General features: G+C 40.6%; 1 protein-coding gene across 5 annotated transcripts in view; it reads right to left on the reverse strand.

Moving 5' to 3' along the window:
* LOC120569606 (diacylglycerol kinase beta) overlaps positions 1–20,665 on the reverse strand; it is a 123,516-nt gene extending 102,851 nt beyond the window's left edge. For 2 of the 5 annotated variants that reach the window (XM_039817539.1, XM_039817543.1), the window contains exon 1: positions 5,114–5,180. In XM_039817539.1, coding sequence (XP_039673473.1) covers positions 5,114–5,180 — 67 coding nt within the window. Of the gene's footprint in view, positions 1–5,113; positions 5,575–20,149 lie in introns of those variants that run through there. The other 3 variants (XM_039817541.1, XM_039817542.1, XM_039817540.1) reach the window with 2 other exon arrangements.
* Positions 20,666–21,145: the final 480 nt, after the last annotated feature.

The following is a 21,145-nucleotide window of genomic DNA, read 5'->3' on the forward strand; positions in this document are numbered from 1 at the left end:
GGTGGAAAAAAATGAAAAATTGGATATTTGAACCCATTTTTCTGTTCTTCCAAATGTCCGTTTGTGCTTAGAAAATTGAACTGATAAGCGTTACACTGGCCCATCACGTTCCCAAAGTCCAAGCTGACATCTTCACAGTTAAGACCTTTGCACACCCTGTCCATATAAGTTCATTGCTTATTGTTCATTATTACTATCCTTACATTTGCAAAGCTGGAAGTAGAGACTGTTTAGCGTCTCTGCTTGATAAATAACTTAAAGTGCCCATATTATGAAAAAAAAAATTCTGGGATTTGGGGTGTTATTTTGTGTCTCTGGTGTTTCCGCACGCATACAAACTTGGAAAAAACAAACATCCATGCTGTTTTGAGTGAGATAGTTGGTTTCTGAATATATCCTGCCTTCAGTCTCCGGGTGAGCTGGTTAAAATACGTCATCGGCCGAAACATTTGGTGTGTGCTAACCACTTTAGCTAATACCACATCAGCTAGCCGTTTCTCCAACTTCGGTCAGTACAAGGCAGGATTAGCCGGGAGACTTCTTCTAAACGAGGGCGCACTTCCAACTTTGCGTGGAATACCTGCAGACGAGGGACATGTAAGTAGTTCTATAGTGTTGTAGCAGTGTTTTGCCATTGAGAACGAGGTGGCTAACCATTAGTAGCTTCTAGCTAGTAGTCCTTACCTAGCTACTGAGCATGTGCGACTCCCAACAAAGATGGGATAGAAGTGTGATGCCTCACTCTGTAGCTAAAACAGAGAGCTCAACACACAGGGTGAAAAGAGGAGCTGCAGCAATGTGCAGTACGACAAAAATATAGTGTTTATTAAGCCATGTAAACCTATTCTGGTACAACCTCAAAATACAATAGTGAACCTGAAAATGAGCATAATATGGGCGCTTTAACTGGTTAAGCAATTATCTAAATTCATGTTGATTCATTTCTGCTCAATGACCAATTAATTAACAAATAACTTTAGCTCTAACTGATTATATTAGAGCTGCAGCTGAGGATCATATTCATTCCTAATTAATCTGCTGAATTTATTGCCTCTATGTCCCAGAGCCCAGAGTTGACATTTTGTTATGTTCGTTTTGTCCGACCAACAGTCCAAAACACATAAATATGAAGTTCACCATCTTACAACGCAAAGAAAAACATCATACTCTGACATTTGAGAAGAAAGAACTGGTTCTCAAATGCATAATCAATGACCAAATTGGTTGTGATCGATTGATGAACTAATGGTTTGATTATATGGCTTATTAATGACACTAGCCCTTGCCCGATAGTATTGCTCCCTCGCCTACTTTTATCTCCACAGCCAGTGTCCTTCATTAAGTCCTTGATTGATTGGCTGGTGATACACGAGCCTTTCTGTCTTCCCACTCCGCACCATCAGTAAAAATGATATCTCCCAGCAAACAGGGGCATTCCCAGTGTGCACATTAATCATGTTTCGATTATGGTCTCTATACTGCGGCCTGGCTCATAAACCAAAAACCCTGCTCGACCACAGCGACAGCGACTTAAATGAGTTGAGGATTAGGACTAGAATATTTTCGACTTTGTGCCAAAGAGCACTTTGTTTTTATTTGTAGCATATATGAAATCCTGAAGGCAAGAGACGAACAAAAGAGGAATCTCAGAAACTACAACAAAGGTGATGGTACTTTATTGTCACATACACATACATGTAGCAAAATTCATTCTCTGCATTTAACCCATCCCTTAGGGAGCAGTGGGCAGCCAATCACAGCGCCTGAGGACCAACTCCAGCTCTGAGCCAGTGCCTTGATCAAGGGCACTGACTGGAGAACCTAGTACATGTTTTTTGATGGTGGGGGGAAAATGCAAACATGGGGAGAACATACAAATTCCACATCAAAAGGCCCAGAATGACCTGGATTTGAACCCAGAACTTTCTTGTTATGAGGCCATAGTGCTAACCACTGGACCACCATGCACCAAGATCTTCTGCTCCACAGACATTCATCCACTGCAGGTAAACACTAAACTTCCCGTCTCCCCACAATGTCACTTTTATGTTTTTTGGCAAATCACTAAGGAGTTTCCAGGCAAATGTTATCCTCATTTGGATTTATAAACTAAACAAATAATATAAACATTTATATACTACAATGCTCACATCCCATGTAAAAATAAAAGGCGAAAAATATTTTCCGTGTGTGGCTCATTGTTGTCCCTTTGGTGGTGGTTGGCGTAAAAAGAGCACTAGCCTTTCTTCACAAGCAACTGAGTTCAGCAGTGACTGCCCACTTTCTGAACGTCTCTGGTTCCAGAAATTTCACCATTCAATATCTCCACTGACGTTTCATTTAATGCTTATATAAAGAGTTTTAAAGTGCTCATATTATGCTTTGTGACGTTTTCCCTTTCCTTTATTGTGTTATATATCTTTTTTGTGCATGTTATAGGTGTACAAAGTGAAAAAGCCCACCCCAAAGGGACTTACCATCTCCAACAGAAAACAAACAGACAGCTCTGTTGTAGTCCAGCCTTTACTTCAGAGACAAACGTGGTCACTTTGTAACACACGTTATAATGCTCGCCTAGCTGCTAGCGTGGCACGCCCTCATACTCTGTGTGCAACTCCCAACAAAGATGTAACAGAAGTGAGATGCCTCACTCTGTAGCTAAATCAGAGAGCTCAACACACAGGGTGAAAAGAGGAGCTGCAGCAATGTGCAGTACAACTAAAATATGGTGTTTTTTGAAAATTAAACCATGTAAACCTATTCTGGTACAACCTCTAAATACAATTATGAACCTGAAAATGAGCAGAATATGAGCACTTTAAGCTTGGAACCACGCCAACCAGCTACAAGATGAATCTTGACCATTAAACATTTGATTCGGCTCATGAAAAACATTTTGAAAATGGAGGAAAAGGGAAAGGTACAAGACTGTGTACAGAAACGATCATAGACGTCAGTGGTAGCAGCACGCTATAGCTGTTAGCGGGTGCGCTAGTGCGGTAAATAATTTCCATGGTAACAGTGAGCTCCACCATTTAAAGAATTAAAACATGTTTTTCTTCAAACAAGGTTCATTTCGGGGCACCCTGGTAGCTCGCCTGGTAGAGCGTGCGCCCCACATACGAAGGCTCAGTCCTTACCGCAGAGGACAGGGTTCGAGGCCGATCCACAGCCCTTTGCTGCATGCCGTTCCCCATCTCTCTAATCCCTTTCCTGTCTTAATCTGTCCTATCAATGAAGACCAAAAAGCCAAACAAACTATAGCCTAATAAATAAATGTAAAAAACAAGTTTGATTTCATATGGATTCCTGGCTTCTTCAGGGACATAAACCTTTGTTACACAATCTCACAGCTCATGGTCAGTCTACCTTGGATGGTTTAGAAAAAAATGGCTAATAATCAAAATCCTTAAGGAGAAAATTATTGGGATTTAAACCCTCCTGTTGTCCTCGGGTCAAATTTGACCCATTTTCAAAATATTTCTATATCAACCAAATTGTCAAAAGAATAACGTGGATGGTTCCATGCAACGCTCTTCACTCTAAGTAAAGTTCACTACTTTCATTGAAATTGTTTGATTTGTTCAATTTTATCGCATTTGAAGAAAGAAATTGATAAAAGAACATTGAAAAGAGTGACAAAAATGTTGGAAAAAGCTTCAAAAACGTGGGGAAAAAAAGAAGAAAAATAAACTGTCAAAAAAATATCGACAGACATCGTAAAAAGGGACAAAAGACTTGGAAAAAAAGTGACAAAAACATCGGGAGAAGTGACAAAAGTGTTGAAAAAAAAAGACGGGACGACGGGAAGACAACACAAGGGTTAACTTCCGGAACACTACATGAGCACTATATGGAAATCATGCACCAGGTAACAACATCATGTCTCCTGCAGACATAAGATAAAGCCACAGCCAGTGTAGATCCACACCTGTGTGGTTTAAGCAGACAAAAGTCAAGACAACCATTTTGGTAATCTCTTACATTATCATAGTGGTTCAAATCAGTCTGACCTGCTCTAGTTTTACTTCATACGGGTCTATAAAGCAATGATTATGCATGATTGTGTAACTCCTCAACCGCATAGCTTGCGTGAGAGAGTGATACTCTACACATCCCCAGGTGCGAGACGACAGATGCTCTTTTGACTAACAAATGTGCTTGTTAGCGAGGGAAGAGGTGGGCTCATCCCCAATGTGACACCAAACATCCCGACTGAAGTCCTGCTCCAATGTTTGCGCTCCTTTGGATTTTTTACAATGCTTTTGCAACATGCTTGTTATCGTACATGCAACGTAGGACATGAGAAATGATAAGCTAATAGTGTAAAATAAATAGATGATTTAACACATTCGGACCAAGACAAGTGGGAAAATGAAGAAGTTAAATAATTGCATTTTTAATTTATTGAATTGACTTGGAGGTAAAGAAAAAAACATAATTTTTTTAACAATTACATTTAAATCTAAATGAAGGTTTTATTCATTTATGTATTCAGTGCTTTATAAATAGTATAAGTGACTTTTGCGGCTTCTGACCGCAAACCTACTTAAAGTCGATGTACTCTTCTTTGTAATTGGGATGCATGAAGCCATGGGCAAGCTATAGGATGAATACCACATTATTTGACTTTGCAAATGAGTGAGCACACACACACACACACACACACACACACACACACACACACACACACACACACACACACACACACACACGTTATTAGAGTAAACGAAAACGAAAATAAACAGTGAAAAATATTCAACAAATTCTCAAGAAAAAGTCAAACTAAACTGAAACTATATTGCCAGGTTAAAAAACTAATACAAATGCAAATCATGTTTTTCTTTTTTTATGCTTTATTTCTGAAAAAAAAGTGACTTTCAATGGATTTCTGTCAACTCACGTGACACTGAACCACAGAAACTAGACGGACTTGACTTAAACATTAAACATCGTGGCTGTTCTCCAACCACGTATTCTGTATGTAGGCTATATGTAGCTACATACTTCTGAGACATTATACCTGGCCCTAACAAAACAAACTCATCATCCACACCACGATTTCCCACACTCCCAAAAGAACAAAAACACATTCAGACACGTGGGTACTCACACTCGCTGTATTTTTGCAGCTGGGTGAACTCAGCTGGGCTCAGACAGACCCAGCTCCCGTCTCCCATACTGCCTGAAGCCAGGGGCGGGGCTCTGTGTCTGGGAGTGTGTCGGCCCACGAGTGGCGCTTGGGGGATTGATGGTTATCCTCGGGTCAAGTTGTGTAACGAGGCTGAGGCGAAGACGAGGTTTTGGGATGTCATCTCTGCCACTTTACAACAAGCACCGTGCGAGCACACAGGAGGTGGAAAGTTGAAATAACTGAGGCCGCATGGGTGGAGGAGGAGGCAGAAAAGATGATAATGTTCAATTAGCAGGATTATTCAAGTGTTTTATATTGCTGAGGCGCTCCAAATATTGAATTTGTCAGTTTGAATGCCAAAATACAAAAACAAAAAGGACGTATGGTGATTGTCTGTCAATGTAACTAACTAGGCCTTCTCCTCCTGACTCAGAGATACTACAAGGGTTACAGGAAGTCTGCAAAAACACTTCACTGAAACCTACAGACAGAGAGAGAGAGAAAAAAAAAAAAAAAAAAAAAAAAAGAAAAAAAAAAAAAAAAAAAAAAAAAAAAAGAGAGCGAGAGAGAGAGAAACACAAAGCAGAGGAAAGAGGCAAAATGTAAATAAAGGTGATCAACATTCTCTGGACTGAAAAAAGTAGTCAAAAAGAATTAATTTTTAATTATTCAAAAGATATCATTATAAAGATCTAGAATTAAAAAAAAAGTAAATACTCAAGAAAGTCTTTAAAAAAAAAAAAAGAAAAAGAAGAAGGGGTTTTTTGTAGAAAAAAAAAAAAGAAAAAGAGGCAGAGAGAAGGATGACAGCAAAATATGAACAAAAGGAGATTTACAGCAGAAAGGAAGGTGGAGATAGCCTAGAAATCTAGACGCACCCTAGCGGCAGCAAATGTAATTTGCAGCCAGGGGGGTCTAGCAACTCTCGGTTGGCTTGCGAGCTGGAAAAGCCTAACTCTGGTCGGGCCAATCACGTCGTGTATAGAGTCGGTGGGCGGGCTTATGGCTGCTGCTGCTGGCGCACAGTGGTCTTTCGAATCGGCTTTGGCCGCGACTCTGGAAGACTTGGAGTTAAGCTTTACTTTTAGAAAAGAACGAAGAACGGCACTGAAGTCATTCTTAAAAAAGGAAGATGTGTTCGGAGTGTTTTTTTATTTATCAACTAGCTCCGCTACCTTCCTCGTTGCTCTGCCTGGTTGTAGTGCTATCCTATTACGTGCAGAGGGAATTTGAAAGACAACTTTTTATCCCGCCCCTCGGATTGAGCCCTGGCAATGGTGAGTTCCCAGACCCAACATCTTGATGTGGGTCTGGCTTGTCAGGCTATGGTGGAGAGTGAACACTGAGGAGCAGGAAAACTGCTAACTAAGGGGAAAGGCTGCTTGGACTGTCATGCGATCACTGGTCTGAATTTATAGTTTTCAATCTAGTGCACTATGTTAATGTGGTAATTCTTTCTTTATGTCCAAATGCAATTCGTTTCTGCAGCTGATAGAGACTTGAAAACTGAAACAACACACATCAAAGTAATACAGTGATGTGTTAATAGAGAAGGTGCCACTTCCTTTTCCTTTTCGGACAGGTTGCTCCCCAGACACTCTATGGCTGTCCACTGCTACTTATGCAGAGATTGAATTCCACTACATTAAGTATGTTTACATGCACGCCAATAGTCCACTATTATTCCGAATTTGACAATATTCCGAATTTGATACAGGTCATGTAAACAATTCAGTTCAATTTCAATTCCATTTTATTTATAGTATCAAATCATAACAAGGGTTATCTCGAGACACTTTACAGATAGAGTAGGTCTAGACCACCCTCTATAATTTACAAAGACACAACAATTGCAATAATTCCCACAACACCATATTGCGGTTGGATATACCAAATAAGGCCTTTTTCCGAATATAGTATTTTCTGATTAAAGGTGCCCTTTTGCCATACAAAACCGTTTTTACTTGCATTTTTTGAAATATGTTAGGTCCATATGTGTTTGTGTTATGTTGTGAATGTGAAAATGAACTGCTACCTCCTCTGTCAGCTCTAGCCACTGAAAAGAAATAAGCAGAGAAATCAGGCCAATTACAAAAGCTGGTCAGTCTGACATCATATTACTATTCATTAGCTCGCCCAGTTGGGCTGGGTAAAGGATTCTGACAGCCAGGCTCTCATTGGCTAGCTGTTAGCCAATCAGATTCAAACAGCTTAGCTTGTTGAATATTAATGAGAACTGGCAGAAATCTTCCTGTAGGCTTTCTATGCCACATTAGAATGGTTTGAAACAAGGTAACCAAGGCATTTTTTCCACAAAAAATGTTACAGAGTCCATGGTAGAACTTCAGACCTTACCACAAAGTAATGAAATACTGTAGGTGTGGCAGGGCACCTTTAAGACATGTGGGATATTCTGGTATTATTTAGGTGTTAGAGGCATTCTTTGGACATGTACACAGTGCATTCGGAATATGCGTCTCAATCAGGGTTTTTACAGCAGTTTACGGCCAGTTTACGGCCTCTTGCCTGTTTACGGCTTATGGTCAGCTCTGTGCGTTGCTATGGTTGCTTTACACAAACAAACCAGCCAACAGTTTGCAGGGCTGCAGACCCGATAAGAAGGAGAAACACCGCTACTTTTAAACATTATCAAAGACTTGGATATCAACAGGTTTTTGGATATGCACACACATCGCTACGCCGACCTTTTCAAGAAGCTGGTTGAAGAATAAGGGCCAAAATATATATCTTATATAATATTATGTGCATGTAAACGTAGTCAATGTACTGTGTAATGTGACAAATAATAAAATTTCTTCTTCTTCTTCTTCTTCTGATAAATGTTTTATTTTTTAGGATTTTTTTACATGTTTAAAATAAAAACGTCATTCATTCAACAGAACAGAGGGCATCCTCCCTCTCTTTTATTTAAACACATTTGGCTGTTTTTTTTAAATCAGAGAATTTAAATTGTTAGGGTAAAAGGAGTTTTTTTCTTTTACAGTTTTTCACTAATGTTATAAGTTGCATCTGTGCCCTTCTTATAAATCCAATGACCAGCAGTTAAGACTGCCTTTCTTCTTAGAGAGCCATGGCACTTTTGGCTTAAAGTCACCTTTGAAACTAACAGGTGTCTGTTGTAAAAGGTGTAAAATATCATCTGGATGATGTGATTTTGGGTTCAGTAAGGATCCTCGCTTGTGTGTTTTTTGTAAGTTGGAGCTGAGAGGACTTTCCTCACGCAATTGCATTTTGTGGCCTCAATATCATTTTTTTATTTATTTTTCTATCCGTGGTCCTTCCGGGGCTCCATACTTTCTGGCTGATGCCAGAGTAAACATAGTTCCCAGAGAGAAAAAATAAAACTCACATTCACCATGGGAATAGCTTATTTTTAGAAATGGTTCTCCACTAAAAGAAACAACTTTATATTTATTCAGGATACTTTTTATTTAGGATTGCATTTGTGATTCTAACCGCTGCTTTACATAGGAATCAGTTGGAGTCAACGTGAAGTATATTTAAATGCATTTAGTGATGGAGAACGCACTTTTGGAAGTACTCATACTGTTTGGATCTTTGGATTTTCTGCAGTAAGTAAAAAATAAAAATAATAATAATAATAAAAAGGTGATATGTACGGAAGCCCAGGTATAGGAAAAAAAGGTTTTGCCTAGTTTTTCTAGGTTACTTTTTTGTCATCCGTAGCTACTGTTAGTTGCTTTTCAATTCTTACTTCATATCCTCTCTCTTTATCAGCTGATCTCCTCACTCCCGGACTACATGCTCAACAGCCGATGTACTAATGGGCTGCACATGTTTTGTGATGCTACCAACGCAAAGGCAACAAAGGGGAGATCTATTTGCATACACAGTGTGAGTGTGTGACAGGGAAACAGAGAGAGAAGCACGTGCCAATCAAGCGTACGGGGCCTCCCCTCTGTGCAGAGAGGGATTCTGTTTTGCTCACGAGGTTGCCTGGCAACTATGACGTCACCGGGGTGCACGACAAAGAGAAGCACCATGACGGAAACAGACAGAGAGGGAACGCGGAACAGATGTAACTACATCAATTCTGGACATATGTCCTCAAGTGTGTATTTTTCTGCTTTTACCACAAACCACATTTTATTCAAGCACAGAAAAGACCCAATCGCAATGTTTGTTTACAATAAGTTCGGCGTAGAAAACTCCTGCATCCTGTACAAACAATTTAACGGTGCACAGTAAACGGGGACAAGGAACGACTGGATATACTCTTATCTCATTCATCTAAAATGCATGTTTGATGCTTTCATATGTCAACACTGTTGCTAACGTTAGCTTGGGGACCTAATTTACCGATTGGGCCACAGACCAAAGAAAATGACACCACCCAAACTAGCAGTCAGTCCGACCGCAATGAGATGTAGCGGTTCGTAACGCTAGATTTGGTTTATCAAAGACGCTAGCAAAGCAGCACAGGACAGCAGAAACGTCAGATGAAAATGACAACAGAAATAATTTTAAAGTCAACTGTCCACATCCTAAACTTCTCAATACTCGTGTAAGTCACACAAGCCAGAGGAAGACCACAAGATGTCCTTGTCAGGTAAACACTGGTTGTTCTATGCATGTGACAACTAAATACGTTAACTCCACACCCATATTCTCTAGACTATATCTAGTAGCAGGAAGCTGGGGGTTGACCATTTGATTACCATTTAACCCTCTGAGGACAAAAGACGCACCGGCGAGTCCAAGCAATGTTTGACAACACTCCTACTCAAAAAGCGATATTACAAAATGTCATTTAAGACATTTATTTACTATTGTGTTCATATATTACGTTACTTTTGTGAACCCAAGACTTTTGTGAACTCATTTCAAGCACCAAAACAATCAAGTGTAGGTTGAATTATTTGCACTTTAGGGCCACATTATCAGAGATGGGAAGTTACAAATACTTCGTTACTGTACTCAAGTAGATTTTTCAGATATTTTTACTTTACTTTACTATTTATTTTTGTGGCGACTTTTTACTTTTACTCCTTACATTTTAACACGAATATCGGTACTTTCTACTCCTTACATTTTAGAAAATTGGCTCGTTACTTTAGTTTTGTAGAACAGGTCGTCTATCAGGAGGGATTGTGAGTGCATGTCGGAAAATAGCGCGGACACGCGTCTTACACCGCGAGCGGGCCACACAGAGAAATAAATGAGAGAAAAGAAAAAGACACAATCTGTCCAGAGGATAATCAGTTAGATGGTGTGTGTGCGTCCTTGAGGAACTGTAAGTCGTATAACTTATGTTGTCAGTTAATGTAAGGCTGTTGTTGTACTGGTCTATAGTTCTTGCAAATTTAAAGTAAGTTAGCTAGTGATTTTGTTGTTTGTGTTAACCTTTTAGCTAGGTTGCACGTTGCTTGATCTTAATAAAGCATCAAAAGAGAGAAGTTGTCTCTGTCCGTGTTTTAACAGACACACCTGGGGCGAAGTTGGAAACCAGAATGGTCAGCTTTAAATACAGTCCTAATCTAGTCCTCACTAACAAGTTTCAAATAATTTCACTGGAGTTACCGTTATTATTTTTCGCGTCATCAATACCGAATTCAATCTAATTGATAATATACTTGACGCACCACTACAAGACGACTCGACAGATTCGGCGGCATTCATTTTCGGCAAATCATTGCAGCATGATGGTGGTAACGTTAGCACTAGTAGTATGGATGGCGACATGAGAGATCCCAAAGATTCAGCAGACAAGCAGCAAGACATTCCCAATCATCCTTGGCCTTATCTGAGAGAGATGTTTCGGCATCAAGAATGACTCCTGGCGAATGTGCTGGATAGCTCTTAAAGTATGGGGAACTTCTTAATTAATGTCTGTTTAGTAATTCATATTTAATCCTTTATTTTATTTCCAGAAGCCATATTTGAGCACACATACATGTATATTCCTTTAAATGTTAAGGGGAAGATTAAAAAAAGAGAAACTGGATCTATGAATTCTCACAGAATCACAACTGAATTCATATCTTGTTACTCAATCAGAATCTTATTAACCTGGAGTCCCAGTCTCTGTCACAATAATCATATATGTGATGTTTGAGGCCTTGGCAGACATCCATTTAAAATGTAGGCAATGCCATATAAAAGAGCCTTTTTTCCATGTCCACTGAAGTTTCTCAGCTTGCACTCTAGTAACATTTGTGGTCCAGGTAGCTTTGCATAAAAAATGGTATTCATTCGCAAGGCTACTTTTACTTTCATACTTTAAGTAAATTTCCAAGCCTGTACTTTGTTACTTTTACTTGAGTAAATAAGTTAAATCAGTACTTCTACTTTTACCAGAGTATTTTTTAACACAAGCATCTGTACTTCTACTTGAGTACGAGAAGTGAGTACTTTTGCCATCTCTGCACATTATCTCGTTGTACATTGCTCTGGAGCAATTTTGAGCGTCACTATACAGAGAGCTGAGCTTGTTGTGAATAATTTGATATGAAACACATGGGTATCAGGTTAAATGCAAATACTCTTAAAAGGAGAATTCAAGAAGATAAGTAAAAATGCCCTTAGACCTCAGAGGGTTAAATCCAGTCCAACACACCACTCCAGTCTGCTGCACATTCACTACCAAGAGGTGTTCCAAGACATAAGCCATGTGGAGAGAGCAGCACTGCCAAATTAGGATGCTGATGATGATTGCAGTGATAACACCGAAGACGAGGGAAGGTAAACAGAAACCGGAGCTCTGACATAATTATGTCCACAGAGGACACGTGGAGAGCTAATGCAGAGTCAGTCCAGCCATCTCAACGTTGGCAGTGCACTTTATGCCGACCTCACACCAAATGACTTTTCACGCGATTCCACTGTCGCAGACAAATTTCGAAATAAAAACATGAGAGTCTTGCTAGAGTTGGGGCGTGCTCCCGTCATTTGGTGTAAGGTGGTCATAAAACTCAGTCCGAGCTGTCTTAAGTCAGTCTTTTGTCCCGTCTTCACAAAATCAAACGCGTTTTATATTATTATTATCATTATATACGTTTTAAGTCTTGGTAGTGCAAAATCTTATAGTCTGTGACTAAAAATGAATTATTATGACAGATTGTCTTTAGATGTGAGATGGTGTAAGACTTTAGTCTTTTCAAAGTCATTTTAGAGGAATAAGTGTAAAACTGGAAGCAAAATGCCGGACAGGATGCTTCTAACTGACATTTCCCTATAGAGAGCTGAGCAGGATGCTGTGGGCAAGGCAGGCCCTCGCTACAGGAAGAGTGTCAAAGTCCTGATTGCAGCAGCAGCAGCAGCAGCGAAGCTCTCGACACACTGTCGCACTCAGTGTGAGCATGTCTGCTGCAGGAAGCTGAAGGACTGTGTGACCATATGATTGAGTGGATGCCAACAGCAGCTTTTCTGTGTCAAACATCAGTCATTTTCAGCACTGAGATAATCTTCATGATCCATGCACTTGCTAAATATAGACCTCCCGCTAGAACTGGGTCGGTAGCTTACTGAGCAACTTTAGAAACCTAAATTTCAAGCCCGAATTTGCACCTGCATTATGTGGCGGCTTCTCCTCAAACATTGTATTTGTTGGTTATGGTTTTGTTAATGCTTTTGAAGCTGAAATGTATCAGCTTTTGGTGCAAGTTCGCCAGACCAAAACATTTTTTTAGGACTAAAATTGTTGGATAATGCCTCAAATCAGCATTGACACAAGAGCTCTACTGCACGCTACACTTAAGTAAAGGCCTTTAGGCTGCAATCGTGCCTGCGAGACCAAACCTATATTTAAATGTTTGTAGTGGGGAAGCCGAGTCACACGCATAACAGAAAGCGCTATAACATTTCACAGCCTTTCGATACCGCCTGGTGAAAGATGACAAGTTGAAGGTTGAGTCAAGTGACAAGTAGTGAGGTCAGAAAAGTAACAGGAATCTTACAAAATAATCTAGTACACTAATTATCTCATGGGAAGCCAAAGTGTTCATAACAACATACAGATGAAAATGCTCTCCAAGCACTCAACAACTACAACTGAAGCCCCGCGGGTGCTACACAAATACCAACACTGCGACAGGAGAGCTACCTACTCAAAACAAAGTGTGTTTGGTTGGCGTGGAATAACAGGCTCTGCAGTTTTATCATTTCAGAGGAACTTTTCCGTTAACATGCAAGTCACATGTGCAGAATCTTTACTTTTAAGCATTATGTGTGTCCCATACACTGCCTGTACATGCAGTTTGAATTTGGCAGCATGTTTCCTGACTATAAGCGTTGCACACCTACAGTATCTTGTGCTTTGCATTTTCCTGTGCAGATTTGTTTGCGTTTCTGAAATCCTCACTTTTGCCACCATCATCGCTTTCTGCATATTCACAACTTTCTGTAGAATAAGGAAATTAAACAGCTCAAGTGTGCTCAAGTTTGTAGTCTTTCACCCTTGAGACCAAAAGAGGGCCAGTTCTCCAGCATTAGTCACTGAAGCACTTCAATCACCTGAAGGTTTCCTCTGCTTTGTTCAGTCAAATTAGCTCCTGTAATGGCCTGTTAGGCTCTTTGTAGCGGTCTAGGATGCTCTAGAAAATGCGCACAGTGCTTGAACAATAAAGAAAGGCCATTAAGAGTCATATGATGAAAAAATGCCAATGACATTAAACCATTTTCGAAGCCAAGCAAACATTAGACATTTGTTCATGTTTCGTTTTGTGAATTCCAGTAAAAATCGTAGTTTTGATATCAAAACGGTAGACATTGTGGGTTATTCTCTTGAGCAAAGTCTACAAGAGTTGCAGAGTGAAAGAGAGTGTGCATAAAGGGCTCAAAAAGTCAACCAGAGAGCCGTCAAACACTGATTTCCCACTGGCACAGCCCTGAGCTCTCATGGACTTATAGCGGATCAAAGTCTGTGAGTGGAATTGGGCCCATCTTAAATAACTCCTGACTGAAGAAATCACAACGCTGTTGAATGCTCCCTTTAAAACTCCTATTTTATTACATTAGAAGAAGTACAACACTTTGAGTTCTTTATTAGATACAGAAGTATTAGCAGTTTTTTTGGGACCTGGACAAAAAAGATGTCCATGTGTTTTTCACCCTCACCCATCTGAAATAATGCCTACCGCAGTCCTCCCAGGATCAGTCATTTCAAAAGTGCCCCAAAACGACACGTTTACGTCCAAGTGACAATACGCCCTCGAACGACTGCAGTATTTATGAGTGGAGGAAGGAAGGGAAGAAGTGTTATGATGTAGTGTGACGTCTGTGTGGTGTGGAGGAAAGAGGTGACGGGTGGGTCAACAAATAAAAATAAAAATAGGACACGCTGTTTGTTTCCAACTTCAAGTCAACCTTGTTTTGTTTTTTTAAGCATGACCACTATCGTTCCCCAATCCTACAGAAGGCAGGCAGACTATGGTCTTTTGCTTTGATGTCAATGTGACCTCGGGGAAATCATTTATGTTGAGTAGAAAGCAACACGCATAACACTTGCTTTTTCTCTGTTGTGATGCAGGGAACACACCTCCATCAAAGCTGTGAATCATCATGTAATCGGGATTTTTATTTTAACACTATGCACTATGTCACTTTACTGTATCGTGTCTTGAGAAAGGTCCCTGGGGCCGAAATGTTGACCAACTAATACACCAAATGCAGAGGTGAAAAGTGTGTGCGTAAATTTTCCTTTTTTTTTAAGGGGATTATATATGTGTCCCATTTAGCCTATAGGCCTAAAAAAGAAAAAATGCGGCAAAAAAATGTTCTGCTCTTGCTGACAAAGAAACAACGGGTAAATTCAATGAGTGGTGGCACATTGCTGTATAATGTACACCCTCCCCTGGGCCGACAGAGGGAATTAGCAGTGACAACAACCACATGGGAAGTGGCCTTTCCAAATTAGAAGCTTTTAGTCATTTAGTCCCAAAATGAACCACTTCTCAGACAGTGGAAAACATTTCTGCCGGAGTGAAATATGTTTTGATGTGTTGCTCTGGAGTTTCCTTCTGTATGAGGGTTTCAGCGCGGGGCATCAAAGGGCAGCAGCAACGTTCACAGGCCGAAGATAAACAGTAGCTCAAGACAAATTTAGTGGCTAATGTAGTTTCACATGCTGAACTGCATGCGGGCACGGTTAACCTTAGAGCTTCATCTTTACCCATAAAAGGAGTGCTGCTGATCCCGTGTCAGGACCTGACATGACACACATACTGTACAGAAAAGCTTCACCTCTCGCCCCCCTATTATCAGAACTCACTGTTTCCACTTAGCGCTTTTCTTTCCTTAAATGTGATCTCTGTGATCGTTTCTTTCCATCTGAAGAGAATGAATCATCTCAGTTTTCACCTCTGTTTTCACAGCTTGCAGCAGCGGCCAGTACAATGAACGTTAGATCTTCCTTGGTGTCGTTAGTCATCTGCTGAAGTTCTACCACACGGTTATTTGCCTACAGCAGGTCTACATTATCAAGGTTACAGATGAATGAGGATAGGAAAAAGAAATCAAACGTGTGATGTGCTGTGATCTGCTGTAGCCAACACCTACAGGACACAGAGCACACCCCGGACACTCAAACTATCTGAGAGTGCCGTGGATTGATCTGCGATTAGCTCTGCTGCAGGCTAGGCTCACATAGGGCCGTGGCTTTCTGTTCTCTAACCTACTGGGGATGTAGCCTCACAAATACCAGGAGTATTTATGGAAGGCCTGGGTGTCATGGAAACTGGGGGATTGTGTGTAAAACGCAGTGGGGAATTGAAAGGCAAAGCTAATACACAACTGATTGTTGCTGTGCATTTAAAGGGCAGTGCCAACGGAAAGCTGAGTTTGTCCTGAACATTTTGATATGAAACACATAGGGATCAGTTTATGCAAATAACTTTGAAAGGTAAATTTACGAAGATATTTGAAAGTGCCCTCAGACCTCAGAGGGTTAAGTGTCAAACTGCACATACATCATTCTGCACTGTGAAGGTCAAACATATAAGTGAAGCATATTTTTAGTTTTAGTTTTTTAATTCTTGTCGATTCCTGGTTCTGATTCTGGTCATGTTGTGAATTTAAGCAAAACATAAATAAATCATTTGAGAAATATCTTGAAAGCAAAATACATTATTCTTAGCAGATTTAAACTTCATAAATTACAGGATATTTTATGATTCTCTCCGTGTTTAAATCTGCTCTGAGCTCAGAGCTGTAATGATGCGGACCTAAAAGCCTCAAAATGCTTCAAATAAAGTGCTAATCGTATTGTCAGAAACATCTGAAACCCCCTCTCCAACGGTGGAATCAGAGAGAGGGTGTGTCCCATTTTTACAAAACAGATGATCGAACAATCACGCCCACTCAACGCATGTTTGCAGAGGTGTTAAAGTAAAGCAGGATTTTAACTTAACACACTTCATGTTGCTGCTTCAAAACTGAATCTTTCCACTGGGATACAGTTACAGTCTCATGTAGCTTTTGTCACCCTTTATAGTGACTGCCAACTCCTTTGTACATTGAAAGTGCCTAGAGGGTCTTAAGGTCCAGACACACCAAGAAGATTGTCGGCATTCAGTCCAAGTTGGGCTGCCCTAGTTTTTGCGGTGTGTCACAAACCGTTGCGATGCATCGCCCTTCATCGCCCTTCATCTGCCTTTTTTCTGAGCTGCCGGTGAGAGATTGAGTTGAGGCGAATTAGCGCACAAGAAGAAAAACGGTAGTAAGGAAAGCAAACAAACGACTGTCAAGAAGGGGCTCACAGAAGGCTCTTCTGATCAATCCAATACACTTAGAGCTGTCAAAACACAAAGAATCAAACTATCGAAATATCTTTTTTTGCACATTATGTCCATAAGAGGGCAAACGTATGACGAGATCTATAACTATAAAGTTGTGGAAGAGTTTCTGCAAATCTGTTGTAAACATCCCATGATTAGGGAACCTAAACTTCCTTGAAAGCCATCACAAATCCTCTGACACATGGCTTTACATTCCACTGAGGGCATGCAGGCCTGTTTTTATGAGACAAACTAGAGCACTGCAGTAGGTGGGCAGAATATATTTCATTAAGGAGATTGGACCTGTCTGCAAGCTACTGAATGGCCTTTATTTGGATACCATCAATGGTATACATTTCCCGGATGATTGCGCCACGTGCCGGATGTCCCTCAACTTCTGCTCTCTTTGTGTTGCCTTTCTCAACCACTGTTCATTTCGGGAAACAACCACAAACTTTGAGCTAGCAAGCTACACGCTGAAAATGTCAAATTTTGAATAATATTTGGATCGTACAACAAGGAAGGCATGCTTGGTTCTTTCATGGAATGATTGTAAAGATGTACAAATAATACTGTATGTTAACGGCATTTACTCATTTCGTCGTTCGACTCGTCATGACCGTTTTCCCAAGATGGCGCCTGCTTGTATAATTTATCATCTATCTTTTTAATAAACCGTCTGTACGCTTACAAAGTTCTCAATGCTTCAGTTTACATGTAGGAACCCTCATTATGCTACTGTGGAAGTGCGGTGCTATTTTGAGCCTTGTTAGTGGTATAGAAATAGCGATTTCTTTTTACTTTACCCTCTTCCCCGACGACTAGCTTTATAAGCTAATCAGCTGTTTGTGCTAGCTTGTTTCAAGCTAGAGACACACTCGAATTAGCATGAAAACAAATCCAAGAGAATGGTCGACTCAGTAATCATGTGTTATTAACTCCTATGTTCATTTTGCACCGGAATTGTCCTTTAACCATGTAGCCAGCTTTAAATAACTCACGTTACTGTATTGTGTCAACAGTTAAATTAATTTAATATTTTATGTGGCATTTTCTTTGCGGGGTGCAAAACAAGTTCCTTCCTGAGACTATTTTGCAGAGCAACAGTCGCTGTGTCCGGGGCAGAGCGCCGCACAAGACCATTGTGATTGGTTTACTCAAACAACCCAGAGTGTATTTTTCTCCTATGCCATAATGTATTTGTGATGTAGCCAGACCTTACTCTACAGCGCTGCAGAGACAGGTCTGGCAATGCAAGACTAATATCGGACTTACCAGGCCCGCTGTTGGGGAGGGGGGTGGGGGGGCTGTGGCTATGGCTATGGTGCGGATGAAGGGCCCAATTTGGAAAACGTTGTCCCCCTGTCTATAATTCCTAATGGCGGGCCTGGGACTACATTCAGCACAAAACAAAAAATTATGAACAACAAAATGAACAAAGGTTAATGGCTCAGCAACCACTTCTGCAACAGAGTTATCACATGTTTCTTGTGGATTTCTCAGCCTCTCAGTGTCTGTTTTTTACCTGGAAGTAAAATACTGACAACGCTTTCAGTCACCTGTGAGGGGAGCTGCAATACCAAAAGCTACTGATTCAGTCAGTGACAGTAATGGCTCGGAACACTCAGAACATTCATGTACAAAGCTCCTCTATTATTTACCTTATAGTGATTTACGGTGTTTTATTTAAAAGATGCAGTGCTAAACAGTGTATCGTCTTTGAAAAGCTCAAAAGCCAGGTGTTGCGAAAGGAGACGGGACGTCTCATAATCAGGGTTGTCTTGTTTTCGGGTCGGTGCAGAAATGAAATCAATTTGAGTGGGTCTGTGCATGCTCTCGTCCTAATCACACAGATCCATATTGAGACAGGCGATTGGTCACCTCTTAATCCACGTGATGAATTACTGTCTGATGATCGTCATCCAGAAGGCTTTTGCCTCCATCTTCACAGACCTCCACCTGACCCACCAGCCGGCCTCGCACAGAGACACACAGACATTTCCTGTACACATGATATTCTTTCATGGGACTCCGAACGTGAACTGCATATCTCAGCGCTGCTAAAAGATCCTGTTCACTTCACCCTCTATCCATCCTCTGTCTTTCTCCTCCCCATTCAGTCTCTTATTCTCTGTGTTGGTCCTCCTCGCCCGATTCTCTCTGCACTGCTCATTATCCTAACAGTCGAGACTCGGGCGGAGATTCCCTAATCTTTATCACCGAGCAAGTGGGTGCTGTCAAGTGATAAATAACCATCGCATTTGGTGATTGCTTGATGAGATGTAATTAGGCGCGCCGACTGCCGATTAATCACGAGAACTCAGCCGTCTCATGCTAAAGCATCGCTCTTAAGGAGGCACCCCGGGATCAGAAGGGAGTGACAGTGAGTAAGACGGGCAACACATACTCAAAAACAAAGATTGTTTAATTAGAGACTAAAATATAAAGTGATAAGAAATTATAGTTCACAATAAATGTAAGCGTTACAGTATTCAGAAAGAAGGACGTCACAAGATTGAAATAATAATCTAGAATACTGATGCACATTTTTGGTCAATTACTTTAATACATCCTGGTTGAAAAAAAGTTAAAAGTATAGTATCTGGTTATGAGAGACGTTTTTGCAAAAGGAGTTATGCCCTTCTCCTTGCAACTCCCTGACAAAGGTCACCCTATTGGTGAAACATGTTACAGTATATTTCCAGTTCATTACTGTATCATTACAAAATGAGCATTTTTATAGATATTTTTTTTTATTCACAGAAAAGACTGACCTGACCCTTAGAGGTTAGGCTCGACACCGTCACTGGATACCAAGGGATCTGACTGCATTATAGATCCTATGTTGTTGTTGAATTTGTTTTGTTCCTGAGGTAGAATGAGTCTGAGACATTTTGTTTTAAATCCATCTCCACCCAATCCCACATCACATCCAGTGTCGTTTTAAACCTCCTCAACTACCAGACAAGTTCTGATGCCATTTATTTTCGCTTGAAATCAACATCGCAAAGCCTCATCAGCATCTTTGGTTCAGATATAGTAAATTGACGAAATTAATAAATAAAAAGTTGGAGCGAGAAAAGGCACAAACAAAGATATTTAAGAATGAGCTGGGGGAAAAAACAGAGTCAAGGGAGAAACAGCAAAGAGAGAGCAGACGACACTGATAACAACAACAACAAAAAACAGCATGAACATCGACATGGAAGCAAGACAGAAATGGAAGATGAGGAAGAGTAATCACAGAGAAAGTCTTCCCTACCTCGGGCTATTGCTGCTCCCTCTTTAGTCCATGTATCATCCCTGTTTGCTCGTTTACTGAAGACCCAGCTATAGTCGGACAGTCAGTCAGTGGGCTCCAGGATGTGGAGTCGTGGCTGGGCTGGTGTCTGGTTCCCAGTAAACAGTCAGCAGCAGCAGCAGCCGAGTCGTCCTCTCTGTTCACACAAACACTCGGCTACATGCAGCACGACAGCAGAGGCACTGGAGCCTCGGCAGGGACAGCAGCAACATCCCTCCCGTCTACCCTGAATTGATTAAGCCTTTTTTTCTTCCTCTGCTGCCCTCCCCTCTCCTCTCTCTCTCTCTCTCTCTCTCTCTCTCTGATTCTCATGTGTGCATGGTTAATTCTCTCTCTTGCACGCTCTCTCTCTCTCTCTCTCTGCTTCCCCCTGTGTTCCTCTCGAGCTCACTTCCCTCTTTCTGTCTCACTGATCAACAGCTGTGAGTGGGTCGTCTTTTTCCCTCCTCCATTCACCCTTCTGCAGAGTTAAATCGGTCTTTCCCTTTTTGTATTTTTTTTTCCCTACATCATCCACATCAGTGAACAGGAAAATTAACATTATATATTCTTATTTATGCAATATATATATATATATATATATATATATATATATATATATATATATATATATATATATATAAATACACACACTGTGTGTGTGTGTGTATGGCCAGGTCCAGGGTTCAAATCCGACCTGTGATGATTTCCTGCATGTCTTCCCCCTTTCTCACCTAGCTGTCCTGTCAAAATTAAAGGCAAAAAAGCCCAACATTTTGTCTCAATGTTTTTAATCTCTGCATGATTTCATGTTCTAATTTTTACTTGTGTTTTTCTTTTTGTACATAATCAAATGAGTATTGTTGGAGGGAGCCTGAGATCTCAGAATTTCATTGCCAACGACTGCTTCTCTGTTATTTCTGTGCATGCATATGACAACAAAAAACTTGATACTCTCATGACTGAGGCGTTAAAAGC

Source organism: Perca fluviatilis, chromosome 12 (assembly GCF_010015445.1).
Source record: "Perca fluviatilis chromosome 12, GENO_Pfluv_1.0, whole genome shotgun sequence".
NCBI classification, from domain to species: domain Eukaryota; kingdom Metazoa; phylum Chordata; class Actinopteri; order Perciformes; family Percidae; genus Perca; species Perca fluviatilis.